The following is a 13,117-nucleotide window of genomic DNA, read 5'->3' on the forward strand; positions in this document are numbered from 1 at the left end:
TGTTTTTAAATTCAAAGAGGGGAGACATGGCAACCCAGGTAGATATCCATCAGCTCGCCACGAGGCTGCCAGATGATTATCCAGGAGTTGAAACCAGAAGGAATCAGAGCTAGCAGGAAAAACGAGGAATGTTCCTGCTTAAGGGGGGGGGGGCGAGAGAGGGATTGAGAGAGCAAGAGAGAGAGAGAGAGAGAGCAGATGAGCAGGTACTCTATCTGCGCAGGCGCCTAGTTCAACCTCGCCGTGTGCCCAGGTGGAGCGCTTTGGCTGGGACTCCAGTTGAAGAGGCAGCTGCGTGGGGTTTCAGTTCCCCCGCCCCCCCTGCTGTCGGTTCCTGTTCAAAGCCCCACCGGGTGGCTCATGTCTCTGCTAGGGAGGATCGACTGGCAAGTAAGTCGCCTTCTTTCTCTTTTTTTTCTCCCCGCAGGATCTTTGCAAGTTATGGAGGCGGTGCGGGGTTTGGCTGGTGGCTCAGAATGTAGGAGTCGGTCGGGGATGATCAAGGGTCGCTTCAGGCGGCAGGTCTTGCTCGCCGGCTCCTGGAGCTATGAGCCTTCCACAGGTTAGAAGTTCCTCGGAGGCTCCACAGAAGAGCTCGGGCTGTGTAGGGGAAGGGGAAGGGGTTTGAGGAATTTCTTTCCCAAGGCGGAGAACCTCGTGGCTTTCCGAGGAACTTCTCGCGCACGTGGGAGAAAGTTTGGTCCATTTTACTTTGAACGGTGGTGTTTAACAATGCGCCCACACATATATTCTTAGCATCGCACCCCATTGAGAAAAAGCAGGGAGAGGACTAACTTTCACGGAAAGCTGCAATCCTTGCACACCATTGCCCAGGAGTAAGTCCTATTGTACTCGGGCACCGCCCGATTGGTGTGCGCTCGACTGAGTGTTGTTTTAACTGATTCGGATAAAACGCGCATTAAAAAAGCCGTCGCTTGGGTTCAACGGGACTTACTCCGAAGTAAGCCTGCCCAGGATTGCAGCCTTAAGTCTCTTTGCATTCCTGCCTGCAAGCCCCCTTCTTTAGGGGCAGGGGGCGCCACGTTCCCTGCGGTGCCCCCAACTCGCTCAGCCACGCTGTAGAATGACAGCTCAGATCGGCCCGAAGCCAAAAGTCTCCGGTTCCAGAGAATTGTGGATGGGCCGGAGCGGCTGAGCTATCTTAAAAGAGTAACACGTTGATTGTGACACAAGCTTTACTGGTTCATAATACATTTGTTAGTTTTTAAAGGCGCCACAAGACCTTTTCTTCTGGTTTCGCTGCAACAAACTGCAAGGCCGCAGCCCTAACCTCAGTTACTTGGGAGTAAGCCCCATTGAATTCAATAGGGCTTACTTTGGAGTAGACACGGCTAGGATTGCCCTGTAACCATCCCGCTAGAGTTGGGGGAAGAATGCGTGTATGCATACTTTATCTTGGAGAAGCGCAACTTCCGAAAAGACTTGTAGTCCACTTCATTTGACTGGTCCAGGAAAGCTTATGCTATAAAGCGGCTCGTCTTTAAGGTTGCTCTCCAGCGGTTACTGCAAGTTAGTCATAAGAAACCACCGAAGTTAAAAACCATGCGCTCCTCGGAAAGCCTCTGTAGAGACAGCAAAAGGAAGGTTTGTCTGGAATTCGATGTATCATTCGATTTCCAGTGTCTGAACCCATTCGATCTTTTCCTAGGAGGAAATCCGTTCCTTCAGTCTAGCTATTTCGAGGCTTGTTCTACGAAATGATTTCAGTGCTTCCTGCAATCGATAGAAAATTAACATTCAGAGCGAGGGGATGCGCCACTTCCCCCCTTCCCAGCTCCCGGCCCTGCTCCTGCGTTTCTCGCGCCAGGCTGAAGCCCAGTATTTCAGTGTCTGAAATTTGTCCTGAGGCAGGTGGGGAGAAGCGACTCCTGTTGCAATGCTGGGCACTAGAGCAATTCCTCTTGAGTGCAAGTCTAACCATGCCTACTCGGAAGTAAGGCCCGCTAACGTCAGTGTGGGGCTTACTCGCAGGTAGGTGGGGGTTAGCGTTGCAGCCTTAATTCTGAATAAATACGGGGGCGAACAGGCTGTATGTATTATGAGCTTTGCATATCAGGAGCCGGGCTCGTTCAGAAACCCATTTAGTGATAACTGGAGCAAGGAGACTAGGTAAGCTTTTGAACCAAACAAATATCTTCGTCAGGGAGGTAACCATTAAGGCAGGCATGTCAAACCTGCGGCCCTCCAGATGTTTTGGACTACAATTCCCATCTTCCCCAACCATTGGTCCTGCTAGCTAGGGATCATGGGAGTTGTAGGCCAAAACATCTGGAGGGCCGCAGGTTTGACATGCCTGCATTAAGGGATTCCTTTGCCCGCAGTATTTTGGTTGGGAATCCCCACTTCTTTCTATAGGGCAGGAAAATAGCAATGGCGTTTGGAACGCCTCTTTTAAGCACATGGTCAGCCACCTGTTGCAACTGAGCAGCATCTCCGTTGAATTAGGAACCTCCCAGTTACTATTGACATTAATTCACACACACTCTCTTTCACACACACAAAATAAATAAATATCGGTTTCACTCTCAAATCCATCGTGGGTTTTCAAAAAGCACCTGTCCTCCTTCTGCCCAAGAATTCTCTAATTTATCAACACATCCATGTTGAATCCTTTAGTTCAATGGGCATAAAATTTCCAAGCATACCACATTAACCCACCCCTTCCTGTATTTGAGAATTATTCCCCAGGAGCGTCTATATCTGGCCAACTCACTGCGCGACTGTATGCACTTAAGCCTACAACCCTAGGCTTGCTTAGCACTGCAGCCAGGTCCATTGACCTCAATGGGGATTATTTATGAGTAGACATGTAGAGAGGTATGCATTGCACATGGGCCTACATTTGCATGTCAAAAGCACAACTCCCTTAGTGTAAAAAGATACATCTTCATATTAATTATACTGCAGCACAATTACAGCAACATTGTTTTTTAAAAAAATCACTGTGACAGATGCTTTAAAAATCTGCTAGAATTTTTGCACTGTCAGAGGCTTTTAACTGGTGTAAATATGTTCCATGGGACTTCAGTGTACTTAAAATTGCAGGCTTTATCTTGAATACATAGCCAACATCCACTTTGTTACTAAGCATCTCTCTGCCCCCCCCCACCCATTATTTGCATAGTGCTTTAGTTTCTTTGTGTATCATAATTAATGGGATTAGCTGCAACTGGGCTATGAATATATTTAGGACTGAGGATGCCCCAGTCCCATAGCGCACAGGTGATGTCTCTTGATTCTGGCAATTCCTATATGTATTACCATCTCTTTAGAGCTTAAACGTTAACGTTTAACTCTTGAATTTGGGAATGAATGGGAGAAAGAATGCCGGCATTAATCCCATCACTCCTCGCTGATACATTTAGAACAAGATGGATAATTTAATTTGGGGTGATGGTGGGGTTGTGCTGGAAAAGAGCCAAGCGAGCAGTGAAAGGAAAGAGGTACTTTGGGTGGGGTCGAGATCTTCAAACCTACCGGAGAAGGTATAGAAAAGCCACCCGGTGGTCCAAAGTTTTAAAAACAGTGGGAGTTGTTGTGTAAACGTAAAACTGGTTCTCAATTCTTTTCTGCGGATATTCTGTCTCTCCCCCTCTCCCCCCCCCTCTTCAGTGTGTAGGCAGGGCCTGCAAATTCAGTTGGTTGAGTTTTGGGGGGCATGTTTTAAATTCTGACCAAAGGATCCCATTTCCTTAGGCTCTCATCTTGAAAAGTTTACTTGATTTTTAAAAATGAACTTCCTTTTGCCTGTACCACACCCATATGAAGGTTCTATTGAAAGATGTGTGGATTATTTCTGAATGGATGTACTTAAGAGCTGAAGTGGGCAAGCCCTAAGATTACTTACTTGGTAAGAAGACCCACTGAATTCAGTAGAGAAGCGTGGGGTTTCACTCCTAAAATGGAATTACAGGTACACTGATTTGGGAGAAATTGGGCACAGTGGGGCTTACTTCTGAATGTAGGATTGAGATGATTTATAATTTGATTTACAATTAATAATGATAGTTGAATTTCCTGAAGCCACTTTATAACTTCACAGGTAGCTCTAGAGGCATTTGTTTTAACATATTTCTGCTTCATGAATTTAAAAACAGCATATCGGACTCTGAGCCTAACTGCATTTACAAGGAAGCAAGCCCCATTGATTTTAATTTGAAACAAATTAGCTACTGAATGGTATCTGCTTTTTCTACAAATGTATACTGTCTCTTCTGGCGAAAACAGACAATAGTCAGCAAGGATTGATACTCGATCAAAGGTGCCCTGAACTTTGGAGCACCCCTTAAAAAGGGCCAACGGGCACCCCTAATTTGGTTCTAATTAAATTGCAACCTTTAGGAGTTTCCCCTCTCATATTTTGACTGTTCTGCAGGAGATCAAAATAAATGTACGTTAAGGGGGTGATGGTGATGATGGCGTGTCACTTCTGAGGGGTTTTTAAGACTACCTGTTTCTTGCTTGCTGAGATGCCTAGCCTTAATGACGCCAACTGCCTGAGAGACGTAGAAGCTGAGTCAGCTTCACCTTTTTACAGTTAAACGAGGATTATTTTGCCCTTGCTGGGCCCCCGTCAGTGCTAGGATTCAGCACCTGCGTGCCAGATTGACAGATAACAGGGCTGGGGAGAATCGTGCTGTGATTACCGGTAGCTCTTTTCTCCGCCCCCCTCCACCCCGACCTCCTTTTCCTTACCTGGTCAATGACATCGCTCTAGGAATCTTCACCTGGTCAGTTTCAAAGCTGGAAGGGCAGGGGGAGCTATGAGCCAGATTGCAGGCTCACTTGAACAGCGTGCCTTTCGACTGGACCACTTCCACGTACCATTTGAGGGATCCCAAGGGGGTGGGAGAAGAAAAAGGCACAGCCGAACAATATAAACCGATCAGTTTTATTCTAAAGGACTCTAAAGGGGAAGTTTTCAGTTAAAGGTCCAAGGAGTGTTATTTAGTGTGGCACCTTAAGCACTCCCCACCCCCCAGGTCAGAGAAATCCAGGACGATTCCAGTACATAGATCTTAAATACTTGGAAAGACCTCTTTAAATCCCCCCTCTCCAAGTTAAGTCCTAAAAGCTGAAGGGGTGTGTGTGTTGAATGAATGAGGATAACTGCTTAGGTCAGAATGCTGCAATCCTATGCATGTCTGTAAGGTCTGCTCAGAATTAAATCTTACTGAATTCAGTCGCCTTATCCGCAGGTAACGGGGGCGAGTGGGTTACCAGCCTCCCTTTCCAGGCAATAAGGCTGAGTTGTAGATACAGGAGTACGACTGAACAGAGAAGAAAACTGATCGCCTTTTTAAAACAACACCATCCCTTGTTTACAAAAAGTGTGTTTCATCCTCCAGACGCCAAGTTAAACACTTTAAACACTTTTTAAAAATGATTTAATCCGAAAGGATGTCCGATCGTTATGCACCCTTCCCTGTGAGCAAGCCCCGTTGGACTAAAGTGGGGCCCGTTTCATGCGCTGTAAATCGCTTAGATGCCCCATTAACTTCGTGGACCACGCCATAAAAAGCTTATAAAATCCCGGAGAGGGAAATCCAAATCGGAGGTCAATGCTTGAGTTTCCGGTGTATGGAACTTGATTGAAATGGAGTTAAGTGTAAATGTAGCTGGACCGTAGCTATTTTAGCTGGTACCTAAGCGAGTTTCCTGATTTTTGTGGCATTCGACTTCCGAGGAAGCACGTTGTGCTTAGAATTGCATGGGGGGGGGCACAGTCCTATCCAGCTGACAACCTGTGCATACCTTGTTTGGAAGGAAACTGGACGAATGGCGAAAGGAAGCTAACACGTGCCCCCTGAACACATTTTATGGAAACCTCCATTGAGAAAAAGGAGGTTTTCCTTCAGCGCAATGGAACATGGGATCAGCCTATTATTTGAGAGAAAGCCCATGAATATTAACTTCATATTCTGTAAAACACCGGGAACTTCAGTCAGTGCAGAAAAGGTGGCGACCGATTTTATTTGTAGCTTAAAAAGTAACGAAGCAGTTAAAAACAGCCGTCTAGTGGCGCCTTTAAAAAGTCGCATACGTTTTGTGACATAAGCTTTCGTGGATTTAGATTTGTGTTTCCAGTATCTTTTCAGTGTAGTTTGCCTTTCGCTATATCGCTCGGCTGCCATCCTAACTCCGTTTACCTGAGAGTAATCCCCATTAATACCTGAGCAGACATGGCTAGGACTGCGCTGCAGACCGGCGCACTTCCAAACTCTAGTGAGGAATACAAACGCAGGCAAATTCAGGACAATAAATAACACCTCTGATGAGAAAACTTATTTGTCTCTAAAAAGGCGCGCCCAAACCTTTTGCTTTAGAAAATCCCTTAAAAAGAAAAAAAGATGTTCATGGAGAACGAGAGGTGTTTTAGGGTTTGTTAAGGGAGGCTAATATCCAAGAGGATTGTATACTCAGCCATAATAAATGTGTTCGGCTATAGATGCCACAAGACCCCGTTTTTATACGCTACTGCAGAGAGCGCAGGTAGCTTTCAAAGTTCTACTTAGGGAGTCAATTCCATTCATGTCATCGGCCTTAAGAGTGTGATTGGATTTTATCTGCGCAGGTTGTAGGCACAATGGTGGGTCTGGCATTATCGTAGGTTAATGCGAGCCATTTACGCATATATATATATATATTTTAAAAACTGTCTTAATCTTGTCAGTATCTTCCGCTTTTTGTAACTGTCCCAATCACAGGAAGTCCGCGGTGCGTTAGGGGAAGGGCGTTAAGCACAAAGGATGCTTTTGTTCGTTCGCAAGCTTAAATTGCTAATATTTATTATTATGCTAAGTCGAGATTTCTCCATCTAATCAACCCACGCTGCAAACACAACAGGCTGTCGTTAAGGCCACTTGCCGGAGATTAGTTCTACCGTGGGGCGAGCTCTTAGCATCCGCCCAGGCTTGTACAAAAATCAGTTGGGGAAAGAAAACCCCGCGCTTCGACAAAACAAAAAACAAAAGGGAGTGGGGTGGCACCTTGAAGGACTATCAGATCTGTTGTGGAAGTGGGCTACGTTTGCTAGAATAGAATTTTTGCAAACCGGTTTACCACCATTGCTAGGATTCTGTTTCTTTACAAACAAAGGCCTTCCCCCGGATTTAGTGCGCCTTACTCTTGTGTAAACGTGCATAAGATTTGCAGTCTTCTGAGCCAGAAACGCTGCCCTTTTCTTTCCTAGCCGATGAGTTTAGGATCAAGGTACAGTAATACCGGTAGTCCCGTCTGATGTCCGCGGGCTGATAATCCGGATCGTGGGCTCATTTGTAAGACCCAGGAATTGTGAACGGTTGCTCCTGTCTCAATTGGGCCAGGTCCCAAATAATGATAGTCGTTTCTTGCCCAGGGAGAGAAAAAATATCTCATGTCATAATAAATCTGTCTTTAACGTACCGCAAAAATCCCTTGTTGTGTTTGTGGCAACAGCCTAAGGCTGCAAGCCTTTGAGTATTTATCTAGGTGCGAGCCCCGTTGAACAGTGTGTCACTTACTTCCGAGCAAGCACTCATGGGATTATATTGTAACAAGCGCGCACGATCCTCGGGGCCCAGCAAAATTGGTTACGGCGACCTAGCTTTGCATAGGATCAAGCTGCAATACGGCTCTTAACTTCGGCGCTAAATGTGAGCCACTCGCAAGTAAAGGCAGCCGTCTCTGGGTGGCGGTGGTGGCTGAAATTCAAAAGGGGGTAATGTCTTTTATCAGACCAACCAAAATATCATCAAGTGGCGATCCAAGCTTTCCTGGTTCACCAGGGACAGCTCATCAGACCTAAGATGTTCTTGAGCAAAACACTGGCGACTAAATTGTGGTGAGAAGCTGGCCTGGTGGAAGGGTAATGCTCTAGTTTATGGGTTTCGAGATTCATACACGACGCATATCAAAACTAGACTTAAAAGTAGCGCGCTGTGCGCAAGACCTTTTAAAAAAGGAGCGGATGGCTTCGCAGGAGCAGGCGAACAACCCAGATCAATTCCCTTTGTGGTTTCTCATCTAGCGGTGTATTCTGGGAAATATTAACACCTACCGGTATGTTAGTTTCTCTTCTGTGACCCAGAGCAAACTCACCCTTCTCCCTTTTTTGGGGGGTGGAGAGGCAGGCAGGCGGGGGGCTATTGCTGGCTCGGTTTTCTATTTCTCCGCTTGCTTGTTCTCTCTCCTTTTAATGCTTCCCAGTTTCCAACTCTTTCCATCCGGTGGTTGGCTTCTTGTGCTGCCTGCATCCTCTTTTGGCCAACGAAGGGTTAACATTTTTTCTTGGCCTTTTTATTTTTTAGAAAACAGTATTTTGGAGACTCTTCCGCTTCTCTGCTCCAGCTCGAAACGTGCACGGCAGCTTGCAGATCTCTCCGTCGTTTGCGTGCGCGCGCGCCCTGGGTAGACATTTGGCCCTTTCCCCGCCCCGTTGCTAGCCATGCGTGTGCGCCTTTGGGCAGCCTGGCGCTTTCCCAGGCGCGCGTGTGTGCGCCTTGGAGACTCTCCAAAGCCGAGAGCGCAAGGGGGCGCGGCTTACCGAGAAGCGGCTTGCCGCTCCTTCGCCATTGGCTAGTTTGGCGCCGCCTGTCAGGGGAAGCCCCCGCGTCCCAGGCCGTCCCTGGGGGAGGAGTTATGCTAATGAGATTGCCATTAAGGGGAGCCGGTGAAAAGAGGCTCAGTCACTTACTTCCCGGGAAGCGAAGTTCTCTCCCCTAGTCTGCCTTTATGCCTGCCCATTAAAACAGCCCTTTGAAGGTGGCGGGGAAGAGCTGCTCTTCCCCCCCGCAGTTGTTGGATTAAGGACTTTTGGGCTGGGACGCCCTTTTGTTTTATTTTTATTTTTGCCCTCTCTGGTTTATATCTTAATTTTTTGGGGGATACTGGACGCCATGTTGTGGAAGCTAGCAGACAATGTCAAGTACGAAGAGGACTGTGAGGTGAGAGCTTAGGGCTGTGCATGGAGCTAGTCCTCAGTGGTTTGGCTGGGGCTTTCTTTTCGTGGACGGGAAACAAAAGGGCAGGTGAATCCGCCGGTGGAATGGGGGGGGATTTGGATTGGAGGGATCAGTGGAAAAAAGGATTTAGAGTTTATTTCGAACAAAAAGAGGCTCTCTAGCCAGGCAGCAAATAATTGAAAATCGGTGGCGGGGGCTTGATTTCCTCATAAAGCAAAATAAGGCGCTAGTCCTATTGAGTCACAAGTTGTAGAATTAATTGCTCGAACTACAGTTTAATGTCTTGGGTGCCTTTATTGCATTCTGACTTTAAATTCAAAGAAAATCCTCTTTGAATTCTGTGGGGCAGGGGGTGCAGCGAGCAATACATTATAGAATGGGGCACTCTAAAACTTTAAATTAATGCTTGGATCAAGTTAAGATGAGATGCAAGTTTGCATGGGGTGAGTCAGCTTTGGTGCGGGAGCTGACTGAGGTGCTTTTGCCCTAATGAGATAATCAACTCCGAGCATTTTTACGTGGAAGTAATTTGCGCAATAGGATGGCCGTGTTTGGGTGCTTTCTGTTCTCTGGACCGTTTCGAGCTCGCATGTTAATGGTCCCGGACCTTGAATTGTGTGTTAAAATAGCAAGAACCTCCGGACAATCTCTCTCTGTCTTTTGTATATGCATATAATAAAAAAGATGTTGCAACCAAGGTCATCAAAACTGGCGAAGAACGGAGAAGCTGCCTCTGCGGGGGATGGGGGGGGAATGGGGACGTGAATGGCACCTCCCCTCTCCGCTTTGGAGGATGTGGCTACGGTTCTAGTCGCAGACTTTCTCGGTAGTAACTGAGCAGCACCACTGAATTCAGTAGGATTATGTCTAGGATCTTCCTAAAAATCTCCCAATATTTTTTCGTGTGTGTGTGTTTTAAAACCCCAAGTCCCGCTTACTCCAGAGTAGTCCTACTGAAGGTAGCGGGATTTCCCCCGAGAGAAACGGTTCCTTCAAGTACAGTAGTTGGGAGAACTCGAGTCCATGAGGGGACATTTTTCTTGTGCGTTGCACCCCCAGCAATAAAAACGCCTAGCATGGTCGAGGTCCAGAGCGTAGAAAGCAGCGTTTGCGCAGCGCCTGGAATTCGTTCCAAGAGCGCGAAAAGTGGAGACGGTATCCTAAGCGGCTGAGGTTCGGTGCGCTCTTAAAACCTAGAAGTCGCGCTGCGCTCAGGCTGAAATGGCATTTTAGATCATTCTAAAACTGAGTGGTGGGCTATCCCCGCTCCAAAACCTTCATTTTCCGACGGTAGTGGTCCTATCCTGGAAGTGAGTCCCCTGGAAGTCATGGGCTTTCTGTTTGAGCAGAAAGTACCTGGTCTCCCCAAAACTTCAGGACAGGGTAGATCTGCCCTCCCAGAAAACACTGAGCAGCGATTTTCCCCTTTTGTGCGCGGCGTTCAGGAAGGAGCGGAAACGCTTAATCCCCTCCAAGCTGCTCCTGCTCGCCGTTTTTTTCCTCCCCGAGGTGAAAATCGGTGCAAACTTCCGCACGCTTTTTCGGCCGAGGTGCGTGCGTGCGCGCCCCGTCGGAAGTCCGCCCACGGCCGGGGGAGGGAAGGAGAGGCGAGCGAGCGAGCGAGCGCCGGAGATCTTCCCTCGGCAAGGCAAGCGCTCCAGCCTGTCGGACGGGTTCTGCCCAGCGCGGAAGGGAGGCCTCTTGCTCCTTCTTCTGCCATGCGGGGAGGCAGCGAGGTAGGCAGGAGGAGAGAGACAGAGGCCCCGGGAGGGGATGGCAGGAAGTCGGCGATCTTGGCATCGAAGTGGCGCCCGTGCCCTCTGGGAAGGCAGCTTGGCCCGATTCCTTTTCCTCCGGGGGCGGCGCAGAGAGAGAGAGAGAAAGAGATGGATGCCCACGCAACCGAGTTATAGTTCGAGGACGGCTGCCCGGAGGGTTTGGGGGAAACTCTGGCAGGGCTCATTCCCCTTTAAATCTGTGCGCGGCGGGCGGAAGTTCAACCGGAGAAGCCTTGCACATTGATCTTATCCACCCCGGGGGAAAAAAACACCTTCAAAAGTGTGAAAGGGGGAGGACAACGGGCTGGTGCCTAAAGTCACTTTTCGCGTGGTTAAATTATTCCGCCCCCCTTTCTAGTCAAGGGACTTGTTCCAACTGCAAGGGGGATGCGTGTTTGTTTAAAGGGGGTTGGACTAGATGACCCTTGCGACCCCTTCCAACTCTACAATTTTATGGTTGGAAACTGGTGTGTTCTGATCCTCTCCAAGTCTTGTGAGGAGCTCGGGTTGCAGTTAATCGGGATTAATTAATCTAGAATAAGGAGAGAGCCTTTTCTTTTTTAAAAGTTCTTTCGGGATTGCCCTCTCTTACTTTCCACGTAGGACTGCGATAGATTAGGAGAGACTATCTCCTCCCCCATCCGCTTTTCATGTAAACATTTCGTGTAAATCCATTTAGGATCGGAGCGCGAACTGTATTGTACTGGGAATTCAGGCCTTTTCCTAGCGATGATGCAGAAGGCTAAATGAAGAGGTGCGATCCACAAGACGCTCATGTAGGTGGAATTTGTTTGGGTGTTCTAAGGGACTCCCAGTAGCCTGCTCCTCTTTAACACGCTTGCTGGGAAAACGTCTGCCCCACACCTATCGACGTGGGCTGTTTGGATTTTCTCAGTAAAAGCGTGCACAGAACTTTTGCAGCAAGATTCCAAACAGGTTTACTCGGAAGTAAGTCCCGTGTGCAGCGAGGCCTTCTGGTTGATCAGTGCACAGGGGGAGGGGGAATCAAGGAAGCCACGGTTTGAGATTAAGCTGGGGGAGCTGAAAGGCCACTTTAGGACTGCCCCCCCCCCAGGCCAGTTATTGCAAAGTCCGCATCCCAATCCGAAATGTGCTTTTCTCGGGGAGGCGGAGAATCATCCCGTGGGCTTCTACAGTCTGTGTTGCGGGAAGGAGATCCCACGGATTTGAACTGATCTCCTGATCCCCTCGTGGAACTGCGCCTCTCTTAAAATGCACTTTTCGCTTGGTAGCGAATCGTAGAAAGACAACGGGCAGTGCGAGCCTCTGGCATGTTTACTTGGAAGTAAATCCCTCTCGCCCTACTCTGCGTGCAGTGGTAAAGAGTGCAAAGGAGAGCAGCCGGAGTTGCAATCCTATACACACTGAATCTGGGGCTCAGTCCCGTGGATTTAAGCGGGACTGACTTCTGAGTGGACATGCCCAGGATTTGCCCTACTATTGGTATAAGGAAATGCCAGGGCTGCCTGGATGAATACTGTATCTGGAAGATGAGGTGTGCAACTTTCTCTCCCTCTTGAAATGAGGTCCGCGTTCGCTTCCTTCCTGAAGGCTTCGGGAAATCTAAAATTCTAAAATTAATCCCAAGTGCATTTTGGCTTAAAAATATCTATGAAATCCTGAGCGCGCGCTCTAGACCGCAAGTCCTTGCTAAGCGTAGTTTTTCACATGGCCTCCGCGTCTGTTTTGGGTGTCTGCGATAGGTGAGAGAGGAAAAAGCAAATATACCTCTGAGTGGGTACACATTATTTCTCGGCAGTCTGACCTATTAATTTCCCTGGGATCAAGTTTTGTTGAACGCCCAGAGAAATGTGCATAGGGACATGAAAATAACAACAACAACAAAATGAATAAATGATGGCACCGTCGGGTTATTCTTCAATCTCTCCCCCCCCCAACTCCCCAATGTCATTCTATTTCTGATGTCTTTGAAGGTGGCAGCGTCTCCCTCCCGCCTCTGCTCCATTGGTCACACCGCAGCGTCTCTGGCTCCTTCCAGAAGCCGCTGCCGCCCCCGCTTCCCTTCCCGCAGGGTCCCCGTCGGGATCTCCATTCTCTTCTGATTAACCCGCCCCTGTTAGTTTAACGAGCGTGGAGGGAGAAGCGGCTTTTAAAAACCCCAGGATTATCAGTGTGCTTTAGACATGCTTTAAATTGCTTGGTGTTTTTGTGGAAAACTTTAATTTCATTCATTCATTGATTAATGCTGCATTGAGGTCCAGGATAATTTTTTTTTTTGCTAAATGATTCGGGGTTTCAAGATAATGTGTTTGCTTTTTAAAGAAATCAGTACCGGAAAGGTAGCTGTTTTGTTTTTGACAGATTTTAATACAGTACTCTGCTCTCTCCCTCCTT

The 13,117-nt window shown here is 47.9% G+C and overlaps 1 protein-coding gene across 5 annotated transcripts in view; it reads left to right on the forward strand.

Moving 5' to 3' along the window:
- The first annotated feature begins 254 nt into the window (after positions 1-254).
- The window catches only part of TFAP2C (transcription factor AP-2 gamma), a 32,414-nt gene continuing 19,551 nt past the window's right edge, over positions 255-13,117 (forward strand). The window contains exon 1 of one of the 5 annotated variants that reach the window (XM_060277317.2): positions 255-390. In XM_060277317.2, the coding sequence (XP_060133300.2) occupies positions 361-390 (30 nt within the window). In that variant the 5' untranslated portion in view covers positions 255-360. Of the gene's footprint in view, positions 391-8,643; positions 8,946-9,399; positions 10,700-13,117 lie in introns of those variants that run through there. The other 4 variants (XM_060277316.2, XM_088674677.1, XM_088674676.1 and 1 more) reach the window with 4 other exon arrangements.

Source organism: Zootoca vivipara, chromosome 7 (genome assembly GCF_965207765.1).
Source record: "Zootoca vivipara chromosome 7, rZooViv2.hap1.1, whole genome shotgun sequence".
Classification (NCBI taxonomy): domain Eukaryota; kingdom Metazoa; phylum Chordata; class Lepidosauria; order Squamata; family Lacertidae; genus Zootoca; species Zootoca vivipara.